General features: G+C 47.1%; 1 protein-coding gene across 1 annotated transcript in view; it reads right to left on the minus strand.

Annotated features, from left to right (window-relative positions):
- LOC144733522 (mannosyl-oligosaccharide 1,2-alpha-mannosidase IA-like) overlaps positions 1 to 27,087 on the minus strand; it is a 91,104-nt gene that overhangs the window by 37,723 nt on the left and 26,294 nt on the right. The window contains exons 3-4 of the mRNA XM_078615454.1: positions 15,761 to 15,879; positions 13,820 to 13,900 (exon numbers count right to left, since the gene is read on the minus strand). Coding sequence (XP_078471580.1) covers positions 13,820 to 13,900; positions 15,761 to 15,879 — 200 coding nt within the window. The remainder of the gene's footprint in view (positions 1 to 13,819; positions 13,901 to 15,760; positions 15,880 to 27,087) is intronic.

Raw genomic sequence — 27,087 nt, forward strand, 5'->3', positions numbered from 1 at the left:
CCTCCCCACCCAGCCCCACCCCTCCCATTTTTGGATGCACGACGGACGGACACAATAATCCCCTGTGGGCTGGTGGAACCAAGTTGTTCCTACCAGTAATACAGCCACCTCTGTCCACCCAGCAGCAGCATCAACGGGTACCTCACAAGTTAGTTGATCAGGGTAAAGCGTGGGTACGCCCACCTCTTCCAAGACGTCTGGCCAGCGTGGAATAGTGGACCAAAGTACCCTCTCGACCAACACTCTCTTGGAGGGGCTCTCTAGAACTCCGCCTCTAATGGAGTCCCATCTGGCAGCAATGCCCTGAACAAGCAATTGTAGGGCTTGCAACTTCATAGGGGGATTTGTGTGCCGATTACTGGAATCAAATGCCTAATCGCAGCGTCACTGGCCCAGATGGCCGCGCGCTGACAGAACGCTTACTTGTGTGAGCCGCATACTCTCGATAAAATAAAAGTATCGCTGGCCCGGATGGCCCACGTGCTGTTTGTACGCGGATCGCTTACAAATTGTGCAACGTCAATTGCACACATTAAAAATTATTATCATCATGTGAGCTGTATGCCCGGGCAAAACCCCACCGGCCCACAAAACTGTGCAACTTACTGTATGCTAATTACAGGAGCCGGACTGATGCAAAACACCACCGATCCTGGATGGCTGTATGCCAATTGAGTGTTGCTTAAGTGATCTGGATTGCTCTCGCGGAGCTCCACTGACCGGCACAACCTCGTGCCCATTGCAGACAGCTGTTCTACAAAACCGAAGGCCAATTGTGCCATACTCACACATGCCAGGTGCTCACGGACAGCGCCAATAGTTGGCCACGTTCTAATTGATCAAATTCTATGCCAATTGCATTGCAATTGTACAACAATTATAGAAACGCCACACCTCTGTCCAGGTGATTGGGTTGCCTGCATTTCGTTGGATAAATGTATGTTGATATTATGAGCGGGGTGCTCCAGCAACTGCCTGCCACTGAGAAAGACATTGTAAGAGTTTGCCTTTGGAGATCATGTTTTGACTGCTGAACAACAGAGGATTAGAGCAACGGGAAGTGACGATGACTGCGATGACCACTTGAACGTGATCTTTGTTCGGAAAAGTCAACAATAAAGCCAGTCGATTTTTCTTCATTGATACACAAGGCTCATCCACCAAATCAATTTGATTTTTGACATCCTATCTCGATAAAGGTTGTCCTTTTAGCAATTTTAGCCTGTATGTTATCGGATAAGGCAGCAGTACAAAATGTGTCCCATGTAGCCGTTATTGTGGCTTTATTCAATAGCTGGATGGTGTGGCTTAAGAGGTGTTGCTATCCATAGAGGATAGAATAATGGCATGTGAGAAGAAAAGACATTCTTAACATGTTAACTGATGACAGCAAGACAGATACATTCCTGAACTGTGCCTGGTTATAAGATTTACAAGTCCTATGAGTAATTTGTCAAACATTAACAGCTGCTGCTGCTGGGGAGAAAGTATTAAGAGCGCGAAAACTAATCTCCAAGCAGAGCCACGCGCTTATAATCAGCTTCATATAAACCGTTACTCCATTCTCTCGTGTGGCTTGCCATTCAGCTGTGCTGAAATGGCTTTGGGCTACTCTTTGCCTGCAGGCCAGACGGCATTGGCCCTACTCCATCATGCTGGCCTAATAGTTTGGACAAGCCTGCCGACGACGACGCTGGTCCTTGCAAGTATGATTCTAAAAATAATTAAACTAACGGCCCGAAAACATCATATCCTTCACAGAATTCGTAAGAGGTTTTTTTTTTTTTGGGGGGGGGGGTTGGCTCGCATATATATATGTAAATGTGTCATTAAACCCGCCACCACCCGACACAGACACTTAGTAAGGTTTATCACAAACAAAACGTGCCAATTCGTTACGAGTACAGCACACCCGTTGTGTTGGGAGACTAAACCCACAACGTTTGCAATTCGAGTACGTTTCGCCAGTTATTACAACTAGCATCATCAGGCGACATCCAGATTTGAGGAGAAATCCTTCTGTTTATTTCTTAAATAGAGGGATAAATGTGATGTCGTCACTTGTGAAGTTGACCAAAGCTGTTCGGTGCCAATGTCCACCTTTTGCGTGGAAGTTCGCTCATTTACCAGCTTCGCATTCCCTATTGCCGTACAAATACTGGAGGAAGGGGCCTTTGCTATTGATGCCCCCAGGGTCTGGAATGCTATTGCCAATAAACTGCAACTTGAATCACTACCTATGAGATCTTCACTCAAAACTGCTCTAGAGGAGTTGTACACCCCTAACTGCCACTGCAATTTAGTGGCCTAAAATACAATGTTTCGCTCCGGATGATCGCTGCAAAGTATGATCTGTGTTTTGATTTAGTGTGCCGATCTTAAAGGTGCATTGAAAAATGTTGATACTCCGACTGATGCTCCTGCTGTTGTGGAGTGACTCATGCAGCCAGCTATGGCTGCAGAGTTTGGTAGTACATGTTGTTTACTTCGTTTATTGTGAAAATTCGGTCCCACTTCCTATGATCACTGTTTCATTGCTTTCATGGCTTTATTTTGGTGAGTTTTGAAAAGTTTTTTGGTTTGGCCATGCTTGTTTGTTGTAGTACAGAGTTAGACTGATGGCCTTAATCTAAGTTGTCTTGTGGTTGTTGTTGTTTGACTTGCATCCCACTGGGATTGTTGCACACAGTGTTGGTGTACAGTGCTTTTTCTGCAATATTTTGCTGTCTTTTCTTGGATTTTCTGTTGGCACATAGTCACTTTAAGATGTTTTCTTGTTCATGTTTTTGTTTTCTGTTTGTTGCGGTTGCACCCGATTCAAGAGCCGAATGGCTCACAGGGCTATACCTAATAAATGAACTTGAACTTGCGTCACATGTAAGTAAATCAGGCGCGAAGGCCGGGGGGGGGGGGGGTTAATGAATGCATATAAATCACAATGGATATCCGAATTGGCATGTTATGTTTACGTGACAAACCTTACTAAATTGCCTGTGTTGGGTGGTGGCGGGTTTGACAACACATTTATGTTTACGCAATCTAACCCCAAAAAAACTCCATCATGGATATTGGTCACAAAAGCCTACGTGTTAAACCCTCCGCAAAATTACGTAAGAAATGTTCATACCGGGAAAAAAAACTTAATTTCAAAGTGTCCAATTTGTCCATGTTGTGACGAATTACATCCAAAAGAGCCCCTACACAACCGCAATCCAGGGAAAATTGCATCTAAAATCCTCAAATTAAGCCTATTATTCATTACACACTCCTGCTCCAGCCATGACTGCAGCCTGTTTACAAAAATTGTAATAACCTCTCAGGCAAGCGGGAATGGGGGTAGGAGTCTTGTAGAAACAACGCCAACAACTCTACGTTGTGTGGAGCAACAAACACTCGCAGGTCAAGCAGAATTAATTCAACGTTTTGGGACCCGGGCGGCTTCTCCCTCGTTCCACGCCGCCATCTGCACGCATGGCATCTCAGCGGGCCACGCATGCCCGCCACACACTCGACATAAGAACTTTGGCAACGCTTTGGGCAGCAAAATTGTGAACGGATGGTGGCTCACCTATCACAAATTCTGTTGACAGTTTCGCATTAAACCCCTCTACCTTAGGGGCGAAAAGAAATGGCAGTAAATCAAACTAATCAGGGGGAGTGATGAGTAGTGATCATCCTTTATTAGCTTTTAATTAGTTTACAGGCCTGTGAGGGATAACCATCGAGGATTGGGCAGCACGTAGACAGAGGCCCCCCCCCCGCCACCCCCACAGTTCAAAATGTGCAGCCAAGGCAAAAAATCTCAGAGGGCTGCATTTAATTAATGCAATGATTGGACGAAACATAATGTGGCCGAATCAATATCATCCCTTAGCACAGCACCGAATTAAAATCTAACACAGTTAAAGCATTGTTTCCTCCTCGGGACACAGGGACTCCACTCATCGCTAGCTTTCACCGCGTCCAAAAGTGTGACATTGGTTAATAACGATGTTATCAAAGCAGCTATTCTTTTGCTCCCCCCACTTTGAAGTCCATCCAAATGGGAAGGGATTGGCAGGGCACAGGTTTCAAACCCTCCCTACAGCTGGCCACATAATCAAGGGCTGTAGGATCTGAAAGTCGAGAGCCAGATGTAAAACAGTTGTTTAAAATCTACATTACATTATTTTCCTTTTGCGTGCATCCTAATAATTGAAAAACCAATAGGCATTGATGGGCGACAATAGAGGGTGCTGTAAAAAAATGTTAACACTTCTAAGAATTTGCAACAATACCACAATTAATGTGCCTCCTGGCTCTGGAGACCACCTGGAGAAGATTCCAGGCCTGTGTTGACAATGACGGCGAACAAGTGGAGACTGTGACTTTTTGAAGCTATTAACATTACATTTTGTTACCATGCTGCAGTGTATTATCCGTTCTATGTCCATGAAAAACAAAAGTCCCATATAAGTGTTAAAAAGATTTTGACGCACCCTGTATAATCCAAAAGTAAAATAAAACGAATTTGCAACGCATCTTGAAGATAGTGCACCTTGCCTCAACGGGAACAAGGGGGCAGGTGAAGATGCAACCTCAAGGTGAGGGAAACGTTTTACATCCCCAGCCGCCACTTTCTCAAAAGTGAATGCACGCGAGGGTGACGACCGAGAAATTCTTTTTACGTTAGTGCCATTTATACACCCTTTGGACTTGGGCCAATAAAGTAACGTTGCCCAAACACAGCTGTGATCGTTGACCAACGCTGTTCGGTGCCAACGTCTACGTTTTGCGTGTAAGTACGTGCGCGGGACCTGTGGTCAGCCCACTGCTGGTTGACAGCCTTCCTCATCATCATTCTGATCAGTGCTGGTTACACTGGTCAACACACTTTTTCTGGCATAAGGTATTCCAACGGTTTGATAATTGGGTTTTTACCCTTCTATCTGGCAACAAAACTGACACCTTTTTACAAGGAGTCATGTTTGCATAGACCGCAATACCTGCAGTCATAATAAAAACAAAAGACATAACTCTGACAATGTGCACTGTCCTTGAAGTTGATTGGTCCACACCCGAGACAGCTTTCCTTAGAGCCTAGTCTCACATGGGTTGGACCAGATGACGCCAGTTTTGTTGCCAGATAGAAGGGTAAAAAACCAATTATCATATTTTTACTGGCAAATGAGGTTCCCATAGTGTAGATATTCCAACGGGTATTTAAGGTAATTTTGGGGTGCCGATTCCAAATCTGGCATCAGTTTTTGTCTATCACATCAGGTTTTTGAGATATCAACTATTGCATTTTCAATAAAAACTGCGGAAGAAAATATTAAATAAATGTGGATATCTACATAAAATTATATTATAAACACACTATCCTAAAACTACAGCACCATATTTTAACACTAAAGCAGTCACTGACTCGCAACAACTTGCATTCATAAGTGACAGAGTTAATTTCGGGTAAAATCAATGAAAATGGGGTATGCCGATAGCATAAAAATGAGATGTGATAGAGCAAATCTGAGATCAGATGTGGAATCAGCACCCTGAAATTAGTCTAATACAGCTGCAAAAGTCCAGGCCAGAATTTTTTTTTGTTGACCAGTGTTATTGAAGGTGGCAAGGATAGCTGCCAACACCGTACGACCACTGCAGCAGCCTATAGCACCTGTGCTATGCACAGTGGTTGTCCCAGCGAAGCGTCATCCAGGCTCAAAGCCTGCTCGAGTTTCTGAGATCCGATGACATCGAGCGCATGCCGACCCTCACTAAGATACGTAGGCCATACACATTGGTATATCTTTTTAAAAGTTCTCGACGGGAATGTCATGCTGCCTTTTGTTGGATCAACTGCTTTCGTATCAATATCTAAAAAAGTCAATTCTCTGCAACACAACTCAAAAAATACAAATCAGCCCAGTAATTTCATCGCTTTTAAAGCAGCCGAGGTAAAGATTCCTTTAATCGAGTTCGTCATTATGCTATGCATATTTGAGGTAACCATTGCAAACCCAGAGCGTAAGCGCAGTTACAGCAAAGTCTGCCCGAAATGCTTTGTGATCTGTTGTGTTACAAAGCAGCAGCGACACCACGCCGAGAACAGATGTGCGTGTCATTTTCGAGGACACTGGCTTACACCCTGGCCATTTTTCACCTCTGCTTCGATGACGTGGTCACGCGCACGCCTGCCTGCATTTACAACCCCGCCAGGCAGACTCGCTACCCACGGGCCTGACACTTCACACTTCGCTGCCGTCATTCCGCCTTAACCATTCCGCCTTGACCACGTCGCGGCCGCGTTTTTTTTTTACAGTAACGGTGGCAAACAGCAGCCGCGGGACTCCAAGCTGTAGTAGTAGCAAGGCTCTTGCTTCGGGCAAGAGCCAGCCAAGAGGCAGGCGGACACGCTGCTCAGGATTCCGTGCCTACGCGGCGGCGCTCCCATCTCCGGATGGAACTTGCGAACGAGCTCCGTCGAATTAGAATTCATTCACCCATCACCGCATAGCCAGCGGAGTGCCCGTTGCGCCCAACGTGCGAACTCTTGCGACAGCATTCGCATTAACTGCCCTTGCTGCCATACACTGGCGTCTCGAGTGATTTGTTTGATCCATGGATCACGGTGGGGGGGAGAGGAAGGCGGCAACCACGGGGGGTGGCGCTGTTACTTAGAGAGTCACAGTCCACTTGGAACGTTGACCGTCAACTGAAGTTGCGCAATTTTCTGGAGTTGACGCATCCAGACGACAGAGGCGACGTGTACACAAAGTGACACAGCCATCTACCTCGAACTAAGCTCTCGATCGTTAGGAGACCGGTCGCAGATGCAACGGTGACATTTCTGACAAAGTGGAACCAACGGATGCCAAGAAGGCGCCTTTGGCATCACGTGTGGAAGGACTGCAGGCGATTAAAATCAGCTTGAAGCAATGTCCAGGCTGCCACATCACCGTACAACAACAAAACTGACAAAACACAGCACTGGCACTCTCAATTTGGTGCCCAGACGTAACCATTTCTGGGACCGAATGCGGTTCGGACAATTCATCATCCCTGACGCCAGGCCGATCCAGCACATGACGTCAGGTCTACATCGTCCATCAGTGGTCTGCGCAGAACCCGGGTAGACAAATTCCTCCGCTGCTTCGACATCATTGCCATCGATTACGCAGGCTTGCTTCTGGAGGTCTGGACGCCAAGGTTATCGACTTTTCTTTTCTACCATCGTTCGACGACTCGTGCGAATGTTTCAGGCTTCGCAACAACCAAACAGAATCAGAATCCGTATTGAGACTGCAGGAGGAATCCGAAGAGCTGCGAAGCTCTTGTTCGCCGTTGGCCAGTAAGGGGCACGGAGTAAGAACGTTACAACAAACAATACAAAAAAAACCACGATAGGAGCGCAAAGTATAGGAAACGTGAAGCGAGTTAAAAATAAACAGATGAAATTAAATTAAGTGGAAAAGCACACAATGCAAAAGTAGATCAATTCCTACCGATTTTTTTACATTAAGTGCAAGCTTGTGCAAGGCAGAAAAACAATAACAGCAAGTCTCAGACCACAACAAGACAACAGCACACAGTCCTTCAATAAAATTGCGCATACAAATTGAACTATCGATACACGGTTAAGGATAAAAGTTACAAATCACGTTGGCAAATGTAGTTGTATCCAGCACTAAACTTCTGCTTGCGGATATATATATACATTTTAGGATGCTTATGTTTAGGGAAAAAACAAGGTTGTTACAAAACTTTAGCAAAGGCTTTGTTACCCCGTTTCCATTCAAGGAGGGCAGCAGAAAAAATCGACACCAATAACTGAACATCCATCACGCCTTCCCAGACACAGGGGCCGGTAAACGCATCACACGCATACAAGGAGCATAAAACATCACCCAAACTCCGGTCGTCCTCACAGCGGCGGCTTTAGGCTCACCGTCGAACAAAGACGGTTGCCGCATCGCACAACAACAACAAAAAGTCTGTGCCGAAGGTAGGTGATGGCCGGGCTGTTTCCCGTGACTCAAGAGAAAGAAACAAAAACAAGGCTGTCCCCTGCCTTAGTCAGGCAAGCAGTGGCCAAACGGGTCTATCGAAGGGGGCATAACATATCACAGTTGCAAAGAATAATGAATTAAAGTTGGACAATAAGTTGCACGATATTATATTATATGCAGTAAAACTTCATTATTTCGGAATATGATAATTCCTAATTGGGGATAATTCGGCACGGCTGCACTTTCGGCATATACTGTAAATTAGTAATTCTCCACAAGCCGAATTGACGAACAGAATGGCCCAATTTCGGCATACACGTGGAAGGACGCCGCGCGCCACGGCCAAAACAATGGCTCAGTCTAGTGGCGGTGCGCATTGTTCAGCTTTAGCGCAGACCCTGTTGCTTTGCACTTTACCTTGTCCAAAGCATGGAACCTACTACATCCTCCTCCTTCGCCGGCAGTGCTGGTTACTGATGGTAAGTGTTACGTTGTTGGAAAATAATTTTTGGAAATAAAATGTTCATGTTTTTGTATTATTATTATTGGGGCAGGATAATTCGGCAAGGCCAGAGCCCCATATGTGTCGAATGAACAAGGGTTTACTGTATACACACATCAAAACTCATGGGTACCCCTGCTCCAGACACGCCGCCGCTCGTTTAGGATGCTTACGTTCCAAAGTATTTAGAAATTATAGCGCCGGAGCATGGTGATTTCGTTTTCTTCTTGGCTATGCTAGGCTTTCCCCTGCACACACCAATGTAGGGACCACATGGTACCTAATGACGAACACAGAACAGCAGGTAGGGGTGCGGGGGACGGGTGGGGTTACTGACAGCAGTATTGCAGATCAGCGGAGGGATATTTAATGATGATATAGGAGACAATTTTTGTATATCGGGGGAAAAAAATTTAAAAGTGGTTTCAAATGATACAAAATGACTGGAGGGGAATTGCCCTCCGAATTAACGCGTCCGGCTCTCGGACAAGATTCACGAGCCGCACACAGAGAACATCACCCTCTCGCTCAAACGCCATTCATTACCACGGCCATTCACAAATGCCCCAAGCGTCTGCTTGCAAAAACAGACGGCCACGATAAAAAACTGACGATACCGTCACAATGTGATTTGGCAGTAAGGAACTGGTGCAATCCACGTGTCAAGCGCAAGTAGATGGTATATATAATTTTACATGATCATCAGCCCACCATCCCTCACTTTACAGTGCTCCTACCATCCATCTCACACCCACGCATGCTCTCATTCCGTTGCTCCAGCTCCCATTTAGGAGACGAAGAAACAAACAGTGAATTCCTAACACCTGCGCCTCTTCGCGGAAGAACCCCGTAAGTATGTTAAAGAAAGCAATGCGCAGTGACCTTGTCAAGTTGGAATTGTTTAGGGCGATACGTCAGAACGCGGCGGACTCAGAAACATCCGCGCGCGATCCGACGCACGTGAAAGCGCGCGGCAGCGTTGTCTGCATGGCTCCGAGCAGGCGAGAACGTGCGAAGACAAAGCCACCTCTCAGAACAGCCACGTGCTAACTTAATGGAACTATTATGCAGACAACAAAATAATGCAATTAAAGGAGGGGGTGGAGGTAAAGGCTGCCTGGTAACAGTTTCTTGCAACGTAATGAAAAGACAAAATAATGACGTGAACTCTAATCCGTGGCGACTTAAAAGCACTTTGCAAAACCCTGCCGGACGAGGAACACATATAAATGAGCCGCCTGTCTGATTTCTCCGGCTGTTCTGTTATTAAACAATAAACATCCACCGCCCAGTTATGATTCAAATTGCAGGGAAAGCGAAGAAGGGGAGATGTGCTTTTTAAGACGTCGGGCTCGGAATGTTCATTCAAATTCTATCGAGCTGTCAATTCCCTGAAGGGGAGGCCGAATATTTCCATTAGACTGGCCCAATTGCTCTTGCAATTCTTGCAATAGCAGATGAATCAGTCAATCCACGGCTTCCAAAGCACAGGTACATACTGCAAGTTTAAAATAAAAAAACTGAGCCATATGTAAGCACGTTAACCACAACAATAGATTTTCTTTAGGTGACCTGTCATTGGCCATCTGGCCATAAGTTAAGCCTATGAATTATATTCGATGTATGTACATCACAGCATATGGCCACATCAGCAGGTGCCAGAGAAATTTTAATTGCCGCACGTGCACAAATGTGGCACGATGAGAAGTTTCTGTCGTGTCACGAGTGTGAACACTGGAATATAATAACGTATTGATTCTAAAATGTAACGCGGTAAAATTGGGCGGAAAAACGATTTGACACGTCGGTATTTTTCTATCAAGCTACGCGACCGACATGCCACGTATCCTAAAGCGCAGTGCCAAATAGTGCGATTGCCGTCACGATTAAATTGTCACAAGCAGTCCCGTACTTAAATTACAATCACCGAGCGTGGAGAAGAGCACGCTTGTGGCATTACATTGAGGGGCAGAAAGAGGAACACGCATTAAATATTTTATATATATACCATCCAAAGTTTGGGCAGTATACGTCAATAAAAATAAAAATTTACATTTATTTGCAAGGCGCCTTCCACTAATGTCTCAAGGCGCCTTGTAAGAATAAGGAAAGGCCAAGAGAGACAGAAGCTCAATAGAATTAACTGACGTAAGAAGATGTGGTTTTAAGACGAGACTTAAAAGCATTCAAATTATCGAATAAACGAATTTCAAATGGTAGATAATTCTACAAATGGTAGATAATTCTACAACCGGTGGCGCAGACACAGCAAGTGGCTGCTTGCCCCAGGAACGCAGCCGAGATCGAGGTACGCACAGAAGGGCGGCGTTTGCAGATCTTACCGACCTTGAGGGGGTGTACGGATGACTTAACTCGTGCATTTATGGTGGTGACAGCCCATGTAAGGCTTTAAAAACTCGTAGAAGGTTATTAAACTCCTCTACTCGCTTCAAGACTGGGAGCCAGTTTAATGGTAAGAGAAGCGGAGAAATGTGGTCACGTAGTGGGGATTCGGGCGAGCACGCTAACTGCCGATGGTCAAGAAAAATAACAAAAGTGGCAGCCATGGAGTGGAACGTGTCCAGGAGGATGGCTTCGGGAGGCCTTCATCATCCAGCAGTGGACGGACCAAAGCTGCTGATGAACTAAATGAATGAAAAACTTCGTCAACAAAACACATTTCAGGAAAATCTCTTCGTCCGCATCTACAGAAAAAAACGGCGGCCAACTGATATATATACGCATCGGCAGGTGGCGGGGACAAGGCCGTTTTTTTAAAACGAGAGAGGCGTTTAACAAAACAAACCCCATTCGCAAATACGTGCGCGCGTGCAAACAAGAGACTCAGCCGCCCGCCGCCGCCGTATAACCCACAGCGGACGCCCACTGAAGGTAAATCACGGGCGCAAATTTAGAAAAGGAATCGAGACGGGCTGGAGAAGAGCCGGAGGGATTTGAATGGACACTTACACCCACGCTGTTCACGCGAGATGACAGGCAGGCAAAGAGGAGGGGGGGGGGGATGCACACCGGCTCTCGCCTTGCACGGGCGGGCATCTCATTAAGATCGCACGTGTACACAAAATGTGCAGCCGGTTCCGTAAATGATTAATGGACGGCCCATGGGGAGGAAAAAAAACACGAAAAAATAAAAATAATTCGAAGCCGGCACCATCAAATAAAATGGTGCATAGGAAAAGAAAAACGAGGCGCGTGCGAGGTCTCCACAAAAATAACAAAGAGGGACAAATATTGATATCGCCCACGCTTCCACTCGGCGTCGCAAAGAGATGCGCAGAAATAATCGGCGCGGGGCATTATTAAAAACGCGACTGCTAAAAACCTGCACGTTCGTTGGTGCTCATTAAAATATAAATAAAGAGCAAACTGATGCTACATGTGCTTGGTTTTTGGTTGGAAAGGGGGAGCGGTAACGTAGCGGTTAGCGCGCCACGCAGCGAACCCAGCAACCCGAGTTCGATTCCTGTTCGTGGCCAATACCGGTGACAATTATCTGAACCAGTCCTGGGCCTCCCAGAGGTTGAGGCTAACGTCACTGAGGATGGATCGACGACACAACCGCCGCCGCACGATGTGGGGGAAGGGTTACCGCCACGCTCTCTCCTCATTGCCCCTGGAAGTGTCCGCTTCCCAACGCTTTGTGGGTATCGACAAGGAGAGCATGAGGACACGGCCTGTTAGTTTCGACGCTGGTGGGAGAAAATAGCACGGACGACAACGCAAAGGTATTCAAGAACAGGGCTGATACCAAGTGTAATTGTGATAATTGCTATCTCAGTATTTGATTGCTGTAACAATGTAACGGTTTACATCTGCCCGACTCAAAATTGGCTCATTTGGGCACCTTTTGCAAAAACACGCAATTATTGCGATCTGGCAGCATTGAGAATGTACGAGCAGCCGTTGTGAAAAACAACGACTCGTTCAAAGGAGGGGGAAAAAAAACCTCCACGCACTTGTTCGCTACACCAGGCATTTTTAAACGCGGCTCCGCCCCCCTCCACGACAACGTGCTATCCGTCTGTTCCTAAAAGCGACGTAAATGGGCAAACCCCTGGGTTTGCGCGTTGAAGCGCCGCGGGGGAGGGGAGGCTGTTAGCCTACATTAAACCTGCAGGCGAGGAGATGCAAAACGCCGTACACCTTTGCGTTCCCGACGCTCGCTTTCAACGCAACTACGAGAAACCGGCGTGTATAAAAACAGGGGGTGCACCGGTGCAAAAAATATGCAACCCACACGCGGGTTGCGAGAAACGTGCAACACGCACGTGTTGCGGTTGCGCAACTCGACGGAGGCGCGAAGGCCCCACGGAGGTTTACGACTCGGCGACGTACAACAAACATTGGCTCCGACGGGGACACGCGCCTCGTTAACGGGATGAGACCCCCGCCCCCCTCCACCAACGTGAACAGCACTCTACTCTCCCCTTTGTTAGCCACTCGTACCCCCACACACACACACCACCCCGCGGGTTTATTAAAATAACGGCCGATCCTCTGAAATCCCACGGTGGGCTGTGTAGTTAGGACGCGTGCGACCTGTAACGTCGGATGTTGTGTTTATATTTTAAGGGCGCCCACAAATGGTTAACGTGGACAGAGACAATTAATGAAATTAAAAGATGTGTTTAGTCATCATTAAGCTCCGTCGTTACATTGTTCGGTGTGCATAAGAAAAGGATAAGAAGCGTGCATATCCACGGATCTGTAATACTCTTTGGTTTTTTCGGTTAAGTCACGTAGGTAAAAAATATAAAAATGAAAACAAATCAAATTAAATCACGACGTTTCGAAAGCAACACAAGCAACCGTCATCAGCTGTTGACTGCTCCAGCAAAAATTTTGCATGTTTGACCCGGAGGGTATGTTTTATTATTATTATTATTGGTACGAAAGGTGATGGGTAGCTGGTTAGCGCCTTAAATAGTTTTGGGCAACCATCTGATCAACATGACAAGTCCCCAATAAGCAACACAGCAGTAAATTATACATTTGAGTTGCATTGCACCATCCTGACAAGGTTATCGTGAGCCCACGTTGCAGATGGATGGCGAGAACAGATGGGCAGACGTATGATTATGCCCGTTAACTTCTTTAAACCTTTCAGTGGTAAAGTCTTCGAGAAAAGGGCACGGAGACGGTTTTCATGAACAGGTTTCCCCATGTGATTCTAGTAAAATATGAAGCACTGGGGGGGGGGGGGTAGACATAAATCCACTTGTCCAATTCGGTCCATCCCACACAATTATTGCAGAGCGCTAGACAGCGGTTGACAGGCATGCAATTGTCATGCTCGTACGGTACCCACCTCTTCCCCGGACAGGTAATATGCAGCAAGCAGTCCTCCCACAAACCTGATGTTCACTTCAAACACGGACACCTCTGCATTCTGAGGATTTGGAGAAAGAGAGAGAGAGAAGGGGCGAGAGAGAAAAAAACAACAACAAATAATGAAATCAATTTGACTTTAAACTTTCGTGACTGCAGGAATTCATATTCTTTGGTTCTTTCGGTAAAGTCACGTAGATAGAAAATAATAAAATTAAATAAATGAAAAATGACGTTTCGATCGCAACACAAACGATCGTCATCAGGCGGGAAAAAAAAACGTCGTGAGTGTTTTGATTTTCACTCTCTATCTACGCGACTTTACCGAAAGAACCAAAGAAAATAAAATCAATGTTATAACAAGTATAAACAAGTGATATACATGGTATGCTATTACAAGCTATTCGAAGATACGCAATGCTGCAGTTTTCACTTGATGGCTTGTCCCACGTTTGTTTGCAGGAATAAATGCTGCAAAGTGTCACGCACTGCTTTATATGAATTATGCATTATTTACAAGACTTGTTGGCTAACAACAAGCGCACACACAAACACACTCGCACGCATGCTACCATAAAACAAATATTAAAACACTTTCTTTCATCTCTTACAAATGTTATAGATTTCTCTCTCCCTTGTGAACAACGATAAACCAGACCGAATAATATTATGCTTCTAAATGTACCCTGTGTGTACTTTGGCTAACACAAACCAAATCCAGATTTTTCTTTGATACTTGTGCATTAATGCATTCGCGAAAATAACGTGTGTACATGTTTTGTTTATCTGTTCATATTATGGACAGAGAATGTTTACTTTGTTAATATGATTTACGGTGATCTGAGCAATGAGTTTACACCGTATTTCTTCGTCAATTATATTTTTTTAGCCCCCGCTTAAAACCCATTCATCAAGTTGTTTTGCAGCACAACACATTAATTAATCAGCAGCGACTTGGTTTTAATGAGTTTTAGCGCGACACTTACAAACAGGGTTAAACGGTATACCCAAGAACGCACGACCCTTTCACCTGTACTCAATCCTCCAAACACCCACCGTAGACAAGGCTTTATTGCATTTAATTTGCAGCGTAAAAAAAACGAAATCACCCATGCGTGTGACCGTTCCAAAACACACGGTGGCATAGCCCAATCCCCGAACACACACTTCCAACAACAGGTTTAGTGGGGTTAGACGTGCCACGAGTATTAAATGAGCACCACGTTACGATAAACATCGCAAATTGCCCCCACACTGGCACCGATTAACGGCTACAAATCCTCAGTTCAGGTGCAAGCAGAGAGACAGGAGGTGTTGCCTGTCTAAATCCTAGAACACCTTCGTCGTTGAAATACTGCCACGGTGCAATGGTCTGCACAAAGGACTTGCAATCCAGATGTTGCCATATGAAATGATGGACGTGATTTCTTCAATCCCCCCCCCCCGTCCCTGATTCTGTCCGCCCAGCAGGATGAATGGGTACTCCCCCCCCCCCCCACACCGCTTCCAAGACATCTGGGCAGCATTGAAGAGTAGGCCAAATACCCTCCGGAGGCATCCGCCAACAGAGGCCCTTCTACCAGCAGTGTCGTGAGCAAGCAATTTCAGAGTTAGCACTTTTACTTTTTTTACACCTTTGGTCTTTAACCTTCAAATAATACTCTAAAAACACATACACCAACTCTCTGTATGTCGGCTTAACTGACTAGGGCAACATGTCGTTTAAGGTCCGACCCGCCATTAAATCCATTCCATGACATCGCACACGCAAGACAAGCAAGAAAAACGCACACATGGACACAAGCCTGTGGCGGGAATCACCACGGCACGTGGTACTCGTGTGACTAAAAGGCATCAACCATCGTGACAGAAAATGTTGGGCGGGGGGGGGGGGTGGTGGTGGTGGTAGGGATGGTCATACCACATTAAAGTTGAGGTTCTTCTCCACCCATTCCTTGGCCTCCTGGAACTCGTCGTGCAGCTCCATGATGTACAACGTGTCCAGGGCATCGACGATCGTGGCTCCCATTTGCGTGTTGCCTGCAAATTAATGCGCAAACAAGACAAACATCCCCTTTATAAGCAGAATGTTGGGGCAAGTGCTGTTAGCGAACACCTACGAAGGCCGGCGCTGTATACCAAGGGGGTGGGGTGGCCAGCACCATGCCCCGGCCGCCTTTGGCTCCACAGTGGTGATGTTTGCACACAGCACCAAGTATTCATTTGATGCAGTCACCCTCAGGGAGGCCCTGGACTGGTTCAAATAATCATCACTGGTGTTGTTATCCGTGAGCGGCAATTGCCAGGTTTGTAGCGCAGCGCGCTAACCGCTACACTACCATTCCCAATACAATCACACGTTGGCACGCTGCTAAAAAAAGAGCGTCACATCAGCCACCAACCTCTGCTCATATCCCTTTAATGAGTCTCCAGCCCTTACTTACTAACCATGAGGAAGGTGTGTTTGGGGAAGTGTGGGAAGTGGGGGGGGGGGGGGCAAAAAATGTATCTCTTTCAAAAAAAGATTTCTTTTGTGCATACCGATGCGCACATTAATATTTGAGAGGTTCCTAATGACATGCAGGGCGAACACCATTAGAATTTTTGAACCGTGAGCCACTGGTCGCTCCTGTTACGCAACCTTTCTTCCAGTGCCAGCCGCCATCAGACACCACCACGGGACACCTTTAACAGCGGTGTCAGCCCTCATTGTCAAGAGCAATTTGCGTGACACGCCGATACATGGACACTCGGGCTTCTGACGCCGCTCGACGCGGGAGCAGCGGGCGTCGCGTGCGGGCCTTCGATACGACGCGGCAGCTGGTTTGCGCAAAATTTGCCCTGAAATTGAAACGCGTAGCCGCAGAGGCTTCTCAGCGGAAGCCAGAGGTCGCAAACGGGTTTTGATTCCTTACCCGTACCCATACCCGGCCGCACCAGGGTATCAGGTAGGGTACGGGTATCGGGTACCTGATTGCGACCTCTGGGATGAAGCCATGTTGCAGGCGCGAGTGGGTTGATTCTAGGAACTTGAATTGTGAGAAGAGACAAGACGTTGGGAAATGAGTGACAAACGGTTACTCACCAGTGACTCACGGTCTACCCGTACCCGTACCCGACCGCACCAGGGTCGCAAACGGGTACCCGTACCCGTACCCGGCTGGGTACGGGTAGCCGGGTATCGGGTAGGGTACGGGTATCGGGTACCCGGCTGCGACCTCTGGCGGAAGCGCCTGAAATATGTGTACGTTGGAACTTCTTCCGGCTTCACACGTTAGCCAATGGAAGACGAGATGCACACAGTGTCGAATGTGCACCCCCCCCCCCAAAAAAAAACGAACGCGGGCAGTTTCGCGAAACTGTCGCGACCCGACAGGATGTACACCATCGCAGTTGCTCTGAAGAAACGCTTCGGTCAATTAGGGTGAGTCAAAGCCTTTTGAGTTGCTGAACCAGATGGCCGCAAGATTGCTCGAGTGTTGCAATCGGAATCAATAAAACATTTTGCTGCTGTACAATAAAACACTCCGTCTAAAGCGGGTGGCGCTTTCGCGGTCTGCACCGTTACAAAGGTAGGAGAAGCGTCTCCGTCTGGTGCTTACGCGTGGAAAATCTAATTTCTGCGCCTGGCTATGTGTTGTTACAGTGCAAATCTTAAACGCATGTGAAATGAAAGTGGGACTTTTATTTCTTGTCAATGTGGCGTTTCGGCTCTTGAGTGCAATAAAAAATATATAGCCAGTCTCAAACAAAAATGCTAGAATTTTTAAACTGGTTTCACAATAGTTATTCTGTCGGAAGGTGCTAGGAAGAATGGCAGGTAGAGGAATAGTAACGTACCAAAAGAAAGGTAATGCTTGTGCGAGTTAACTAACAAAAGGCAATCGCTCACTTTTTTACATGCTTTTATTTAACTCACTCTGTCTGTTGTTGTTGTTGTCGTTGTTGTTGTCGTTGTCGTATCCTCAAATCTTGTAACTCAAATTTAACCCACTTCCCAATGTGGTATCGATTGCAAACTTGGTATACTTATGTCATACTGATGACAATACTAAATTCTATCATAAAAAATTTTAAACATATATTTTAAAACATTATGTTTTACATGTCTAATTGTCCACGGTAAACTGACGTTGGCTGCAAATGACCACGGCCCCTTACGTTATGGCAAGCTTCGGGGCCACTTCCTGGAGTCGTAGAGTTCTTCCATTACTAGTACGGTACATTTCATTAAAGCGTGTTTTTTAAAAAGTTTTTTTAAATATTACTTATACTGGCCGCAGCAGTGTCACGGCGATGCGCTGGGTCTCTTCACGAGATGCGTGGGGCACTCGAGCTGCGGTCATTCTAGTCAAGGTCACCTCAGCCCGGAGGAGCCAGGTAACACGTGGGCCCAAGAGCACAGGTGCACTTCCTGCCTCCAAGACGTGAAAACACACGCTTTTCGCATTTCTCGACTGGCAAAAACGTTCGTTGTATGCCATTGTTTAACTAAAAAAAACAGATGGCTTTGTCAACACTTTAACTGCACCATCTTTTTTTTATCATGCTTTTCCCCAGTTCATGCCATTGTTTAACTAAAAAAAACAGATGGCTTTGTCAACACTTTAACTGCACCATCTTTTTTTTATCATGCTTTTCCCCAGTTCATGCTCAGTGGGTTTTTAGTTTTATGAGGCCCTGTTTCAGTGTCGTCAAAGAGAGCCAACGCTGTATCGAGAATGGAATGGCCAACATACGTCAAACGAAACCGCAAGCTCTCGATGCGGTTCCACGCACAGCATCCAACAGCGCAAGTCACAGGCCGATACCAAGAACAGCACAATTGAATTGCCGCCTGAGGAAGTGGTGGTGGTATGCAGATTGAACGGGACAATAAGCTCACACTGGGAATATGACGAGACACGAGATAAAAAAGAAATCGCGTTCCGGCTTCACAGTACAGTGTGACAGTTCTGCTCCCGGGCATGTGAGTCACAAGACACGAGCCACGTGAACAACAACATTCTTTCTCCCACCACACCCACGTCGGAGCTATCTAATTAATCACCTTCCAATTAACGATACTCTCAAGCTAAATTTCGATTTTAAGCTTTCGTGACTGCAGGGATTCATCTTCTTGGTTCTTTCGGTAAAGTCACGTAGAAGGGAAATAATAAAATGACAAAAATAAAACATAATAAAATACAATTCTCACGACGTTTCCGCCACAACGCAAGCAGACCTGTTCTTCACCTGAGGACGGCTGCTTGCGTTGTGGCCGAAACGTCGTGAGAATTGTATTTTATTATGTTTTATTTTTATTATTTTACTATTTCCCTTCTACGTGACTTTAACAAAAGAACCAAGAAGACTCTGAAGCTAGTTTGTTTTCCCGAGAGTCGGTGTCAGGGCCTACACAGGCCATTGACATTCCAGGCGGTTAGCCCTGTCCCACGGCGGTAGCAGCCGACTGCACGGAGGAAACGCGGTAAACGCCAGGCCGGCCGGTATAGGGCAGCCCTGTCATGTGACCTTCCTGCTCCCATCGCTCAGTAACGACGACGACATCCACAAAACGACGCATTTCCCTTCGCAGGAGCAGGACGATGAACTGGCGGGCGAGTGTCGAAGGCCACGGGACGCATCCTGCTCAACAAACACCCCTGCACAAAGAAAAAGCTCGGATGGAAGCGTACGACGGTTCTCTTCACGGCAGTCAACTGCAACCACGTCAACTGGCCGACGACGGAGTGGCCGGCCAAGGGAGGATGAAAGCGCACCTGACAAAACTTCCACCGCCGAGGTGGACCGGCAAAATCAGCTCTCGTGTTAGGAAAGAGCCCGAGCGATGGTGCATTGCTGACGTTTACTCTACGAGGAACGTGAGACTGAGATATGTGCGATTGACGGCGCTAAATGGGATGTAATTGTTGCGGGAGGGGGGGGCAGAACGTCTGTTATTTGACCACTCAGCAATGCCCTTCTAGAAAATGAAAAGTCTTTGCCACGTGGCCTTGACCACTTTGCCCTGGACGATGCCCAATTCAGTTCATGGTCATCCAGGAGGGAATATATGTGCTGGCCACTCTTAGCACGGCAGGGACCTTAGTGAACACTCGCGGGGCCGAGAACAGGAAAGAGTGTCCCCCTCTGACGCTTCCTGACGTGACGCTTCCTGACGTGACCCAGTTCCCAGGTTGCACCCTTGGCAGAATGGCTCCGCGGTGACTCCACGTTCAAGAGGTCCTTTTTTTAGGAAAGAGCTGAAGATTCGCACTGCTCTGAATACTCCACTGTGCCTGGGAGATAAACGCAGCCAACCCGAGTAAAAAGGCGTCTTCCCCGAGAACGCAGGCGAATTTCGCCGGGCACGTGCGTCCTCGGTCCAAAACAAACTCCCCCGCTGGATCAAGGCAGTCTTGTTGACTCCGCGAGCCTGGTCCTCGAGGCAGTCTTGTTGACTCCGCGAGCCTGGCTCTAAGGCGCCGTGTTGAAACGTGAGCCTGTAAGCCCTGACCCATGATGCCCAAGCGCCCACCTGTAGTGGACGGTTGGTCTACACCTGGGCTGTGAGGAAATGAGGCACGCTCCCCTCCCCCACCCACCGCCACCTCCCCCAAAACAAGGACGTTGGTGCATAAAGTCGAAGGGCAACAACGACAGCTGCCGCTGCGGCTGCTTATCGTCGAAAGGCAACAACTGCAGAAGTCTGTCTGGAAGGCCAGCGAGCGTGGGTCTTGGCCCTCAAGCGTGAGACCAGGCTCGCGAAAAAAACACTCGGTATGTTGTGGACTGCTGGTTATGCCAGCGACTTCGAAATCTGAATATTTATTTACACCGGAGGAATCCGATGAGCTATAAAGCTCTTCTTCACAGATGTCCAGGAGGAGCGGGTCAGAACGTTACAGCAACAAACAGCAAAAAAACACGATAGCAGTGCAAAGTATGGAAAAAGGTAAAACAAATAAAAAATATACAAATAAAACTAAGCTATGTTTATCTTCCCAGGTAAAGCCCACTGAACTATTCGCTTTTTTCAGAAGTGACATGGCCACAAATGATAGCTGAACAAAGCGGCTTATCGCGTGGAAAGTTATACGCAGGCAAGAATCGAAATAATCAAAACTTGACCGTGACTTTGAGCGAAAGGTGCTAAATGAGCAATAAGGCTTCTTAAACTCCTTCACATCTTCCACACGCTTCTTAAGCCTTTCAGAAAAGCCCCATCGAACATCCTTCTTTTGAGTGGTCGGCCATTCAGAACAATCAAGGAGTCTTAAGGAAACTTTTAGACTTTTCGGCCAAACTACCGTGTTACACAACCCACTGATAGGATGCCAATCGCAGAATTAGGGTAACATTTTAGCAATATGTATAAAACCATTTAAATTATTGTAAAATTAAAAACTTAATGTATAAAAAGCAAACACTGTGCAAAGTTAACGCAGTTGCGATGTGGAAAAAAACAACCTTTCAAAATGAAGTGCATTTCTCCTCTCTGAAGTGGCAGCAACAAACAACGGTCATGTCCTTTTTTACAGGTGCTGTTTATTAGTTTTACTCAACAGCATAATTCCACAAGAACTTGAACAAAGCAACAAAAAAGAAACGAGATTGCACAAGAAAACCAATAGCTTTCAATAAACCACGCTGTGAGAAAGCACTTCAAATTTAGTGCCATTCCCCAAGTACGACTTCTTATGCAGAGGCACACTTTGCACATGTGTGCACTTAATAAGAGCAGCGTGAAATGCACTTGGCGACACTTTGAGCTAAACACGGGGCGCGGTTCCATCGCGCGCTGTCCAAACCACTTTTTCCTTCTTTGCTAGAACAAACAATTTAAAAGCCTAGGAAATGTGTGTGTGCGGCCCGAGACATCCACCCGTGCCTCCTAAGGGTGGGTGGGTGACCTGAAATGGTGACATCAGCGGGGCTGCATCAATAGCGAAGGCGAAAGAAAATCATTTGAAAGCACAAGCCTAGCATTATGAAATGCGAGACAAGCACGAGGCATTTTTGCCCATTGCGAGCTCGAGAAAAGGCCACTTCTGCCGGGCTGATAAAAACAAAAAAAAGCACATGCGGCCTTGCATAAACATAAACAGCTCGTTATTGAATTTAGGACCAAATCACGGGCTCTGCAATACAGAAGGCGCTTGTTGTTGTTTGTTTGCCGACGTCAACTCATTTGTATTTTTCAAACGCTGTTAAATACGACGGAGCAAGTGAAAAAAACACGTGCTAAACATGCCTGTCAACCCCTTATCAGTGCCCTACCTTATTACAGACCAATTCAGACCGTCTTGGTCACCCCGGGCCCCTTGTATATCTCAACATTCATCCTGCAAAGTCCCCTCACAAGGGAGAAACTCAAACAAATACATTTAAAAAATGCTGCCCGTATTGAAACGGCTGTACGGCCGTATGGACATGAAAGTTGCACAACGGGAAAAAAAAATATCGAAATAATCTAAACTTGACCGTGACTTTGAGCGAAAGGTGCTAAATGAGCAATAAGGCTGTACAAGAATACGGGCAAGCCGTATGGGTTGACAGGTGTGTGCTAATGGACAACGGTAACCAACGGCAGGGCCTTCCTTTCAACTATTTATAAATCGGTTTTTTTTATTTTACGAGGCAAGGCCCACTAAGCTGTATAGCTCTTTTCAGAAGCGACCTGGCCAAACATGACAGTTCAACAAAGTGGCTTATCATGCGGAAATGTAACGCAGCCAAATGCTCTCTCAATGCTTGTTTATAAATGTGGAGGGGAAAAACCAGAGGACCTGGAGAAAAAGCCACGCGACCACGGGGAGAGGGAGACACGCAATCTCCAAATATACAGCAGCAGGCGCCAGGGTCGGGATCAAACCCATCACATCCTGTATACCAGGCGAGGGAGTTAACACATCGCCACCGTGTTGCCCCTTCCGGTCCGAACAGCGGCACACTCTTGAAAGGAGCTCTCCGTGCACACACCCAGAGAGCAAAAGGGGGGTGGGGGGGGGGCTAATCTGGCAGAGTCGCTCGGCATGCGATAAATCCCCAGGCAGAGTGTGGGGGAAGCGGCCGGCGGCGGCGCAGGTCCGGTGCGCGGCAGGCCAGACGTAAATCTGCGGCTCAGACGTCCGAGAGCTGAGGCCGGATCGATAAAATATCCACTCTGCTCGCTCGGCTGCCCCAGATATAAGCAAGCCATTATTGTCTTCTCAGTGGTTTGCCGTAGTGCGCGCATGCTTTTAAAGCAGCAATTTCACCTGGATGAGAGATACTAAAATCTTGGCCGAGTGAATGTACGTGGAGTAGCAGGGCAAGAGAGAGATATATGCAATTATATATTTATTTAAGCCCCCCCCACCCCACGCACACACAATCGCCATCGTTACTAATGAGATAAGTAAATGCACTCGGGCAAGTTTGTCCAAACCAGTGAAATGAAACCCATCTTCAGGCTAAGCACCACTAATTGCCTTTAGAGTAGAATTCAATTAAGATTGTTTTTAAGTGAGGGAAAACTAAATTAATGTTTATGGTTTATATATAGCACCTTTAAGGGACTCCTTGACTGTGAGGTGGCCCCTCGTGTGAAGGGCCGGCTCTCGAGTCAAAACAGTGAATGCTTGGCCAGACAGACACTCGGCACTGATGACAGCCAATGTCAAGGTCGAGCGATGGCTTCATGCGTAGGGGACCCGAAACCACTTCAAGAACTCGATTTACCAATACGCTCGGTCAAAAAAGTTGATCAAAAGCACTTCAAGATCAACAGACACCGGCAGCAAATAAAGCAAAAATGTGAATTGCAACCAGTAACGTTGAGCATTCTTACAAGTTGCAATTTGAATTATACTTTGTCACACGTATATTTTTTGGGTCGTGAAGCACTGTTGTTTAAGGTCGAGTTGAGCGGTGGTTGCGGTGGCTCACGCACTTTGCTGTGAACCCGGCGACCCCGAGTTCGATCACAGACCATGGACAACATTCTTAGCGAGTGATATCAGGACTGGTCATGGCTTCCCTCGCCCACTCACTCGCTTTCACCAACCAGCACTGACCAGCAGGGGTGAAGTATGGTCAAAAAAACATCATGACCACCATGCCACGGGCAGGCCTTCGTCCACTGGTGAATTGAGAATGGATGTGTATTCGTATATATATAATGTTAAGCCGTGCAGAGAGACATATATAAGGATAATAATTTACATATAACGTTATGAAATTAACTTAAATATAAGCCCTATATGAATGTATGTTATCACTGGAAAAAAGAAATGCATTGCATTTCACCTTGGCTCCTTATAAGTCAAGCATGTCGGCTGCTCATTTCATTTCATGTAGGCTTAGCAACCGCTCTGCAAGGGGGCCCAATAGGATGTGTAATTCTTACGGCCACATGGCCCAGTAAGCCGTTTTTAACCTGTTCATCATTTCGCTCTCTCCGTTTGTCCCAATGAAGGACAACAGTGCATCCCCTCCCCCCCGTGCTCCCCACAAATCTCGACATTAGATTTAGAGGCCACCGTCAGGCACGAGCTTCACGAATGCAACCTAACGCGTCTGGGGGCCTACGAAAGCCCAACGACAAATAGCCTTGGGTGGGCAGCTACAAAGACAAATCCGCGCGGACGCTGCCTTGTGCACGGTTGACTTTCGATACCTGAGCGCAGGCAATCGCCGGTGCGTGGGTTAAGCAATTTACAGCAATAGGTGCCGAGGCATATTCAGAGAGATAATCCTGCTCTTCCGCCCACCACCGCATAGCTATAATCTCAATACGGAGGGGTGACTGACTACGTGAAGGCGGCAGGGGTAATAGACTGTCACCATGGGCTGTGGTCACACGAGGCAGAAGAATCCGTGTGTATGAAACGGGAGGTAACATAAAAGGTATACACTTTACAAATTCACACAAATACAAAGATCCCCCGCAGCCCTCCGCCCTGTGTAGCCTTGTGTGTATGTTGAGTTTCTTTCGCACTGTATGTAGCCAACCGTGCTAATCGGAGGTGCGGGCAAGGACAACAAACTAAACAGAAAAAATCCTAAACAGACTGTTGAGGCAAGTGCTCTTAGCGAGCACCTATGAAGGCAGGCACGGCACACGAGGGGGTGGGGTGGCCAGCACCACGCCGGGCTACCTTTATCTCCCCAGTGGTGGTGTTTAAATACCACACCAGCTACTCATTTGAGGCCGAGTCGACCGAGGGGAGGCCCAGGACCGGTTCCGATAATCGCCACTGGTGCTGGCTACGAGCGGGAATTGAACTCAGGTCGCCAGGTTCGGAGTACAGTGTGCTAACCACGACACGTCCTCTTCCCTATTGATTCATACACACACACGCCGAAGGTCAAGAAACATTTTCAGCGACTAAGTAGCTGGCCAAAAAGCTTCACATCTAAAGCAGAGTAGAAGAATAAATGCGAAATCAGATGCAAGGCTTTTAAGCCGTTGCAGTCGTTTGGTGCGCAAGGCTGCGCATGTTAATTGCGTCTTTCCCGGCACTGCCAATGCATAGCACGCATCTCATCAGCCCAAATTACTTGCAGATGTGTTTATGGGGAGCGCTTATCATTTCCAAACCTGTGAACACACTGCCAGATCAATGAAAGCCGGAGGCACAGGGGGAAATCCCCAGCCTGAGAAATGTTTTGTTGACTGCACAACCTCCCCCGCCAATTCAAAACATTAAATTTATGAACAACGCAAGAGACCCGACTCAAATTACCACACCGGGGGGACACGTGCTGCATACATTTCACATTATTCACGGCGAGCGCTGCGGCGCGGTACATACGAAATCAACTCGGTCACGCCGCTCATCTACGTGTAAATCAGCAGGAAAAACCAGAGGCGATGAATTAGGTTCACGGGGCCGTACACGAGACCAATGGTCTCAAAGACCTTTTAAAATCACCTCTTCTGTTTCCCCCCCCCCACCTCCCTTTTCCCCACACCCGTGACCACGAGAGCGTCGTTCCCTATTGACGAGAGATAATCATGGGCGACAAGGGGCGGGGTGAGGGGGGGGCCTTTTCCGACTGCACGCTTTGAGGCCCACTTGCCACATCAGAATGTTTATTAAGGTCCTCGAGAGCAGGCGGGCGGGCCGGCGCGACTGTACCCACGCACACTGCGGCTAGGGTGTTAACAGAGCGCAGAGATCAGAATACCTCACGTACAGTGAGCCCAAGTGTGCATCGCCCGGTTGATCAGTTGAAAGTTGATAGGATGGCATCTGATAGCAGTGCGCGAGGGTAATGAGGCTCGGGGAACGCAGCCCGCCGATTAAAACCGTACATAATGCATTGCCGAGAACTAAGCTGCCAAATGTTAAGAAATATCGACTTGTTTTTTTTATGCGGCGCGGAAAAACATGAGACGCCGAATTTGGTGATTTTATTCGGACGCACCGAGTAAGGAAGAGGGCCACGATGTGTGGTGGCGGTGACTTGCACGTGGATCATTTGAAATCCAAAGTCAATGCGTTAACAGCAATTGTGATGTATTTTTTTTGCACGGGGAAGGTGTATCTGTCGTGCGCAACAGACCGCGCCAAAAAAACACGATAAAAATCTCAAACAACGCCGATTCATCCGCAAATGTTCACAATTCAAATGCGTCACGGAATTGTTGGCGTGCAGCAGCAAGCCGTTAACAGCACACCGCGCATGTAGATGCCACATATGCAGTACGCAGTGCGGATGTCTACAGCACTAATGGGTATGCGTTGGAGGCTGTGGGAATAATTGCAGTCTGCCGGCATAAAGTATCCAGTGTTGTTAAAACAGTGAGGCCCAGGCGGGAAAAAAAACCCGAAACAAAACTACCATGAGAGATTTATCAACAAAAAAAGGAAAATAATCTGGGACTCTGGCAGCATACATTGTGGAGTGGAGGTACAACATCCCAAAAGCTGCTGAAAACAAAATTAAAGAAAGCAAGATGCCGCCCTGCTTGGCCTGACCGTTACCGCCGGGTGAGGACGCGATGCTATTAAAGGGGGGAGGGGGAAGAAACAGAAAAGGTAGGAAGCTGTATCGCGCAGGCATTACACGGACGACGGCGGTCGTGAAGAAAGAAAAAAATTCGTCACGTCGTGCAAAATTAATGTGTATAAAATCGTGCATTGTGAGCCTACAGGATAATGAAATAGACCAAACGTTTAACTGTCGGTTTGGTTTGGCGCAAAGCCACCCGACTCTCTGCGATTACCTCGGTCCGATCTCGCAATCTCAACGATACGAATGAACGGTGTTCGAGTG

Source organism: Lampetra planeri, chromosome 47, assembly GCF_965212315.1.
Source record: "Lampetra planeri chromosome 47, kcLamPlan1.2.h2, whole genome shotgun sequence".
Lineage (NCBI taxonomy): Eukaryota > Metazoa > Chordata > Hyperoartia > Petromyzontiformes > Petromyzontidae > Lampetra > Lampetra planeri.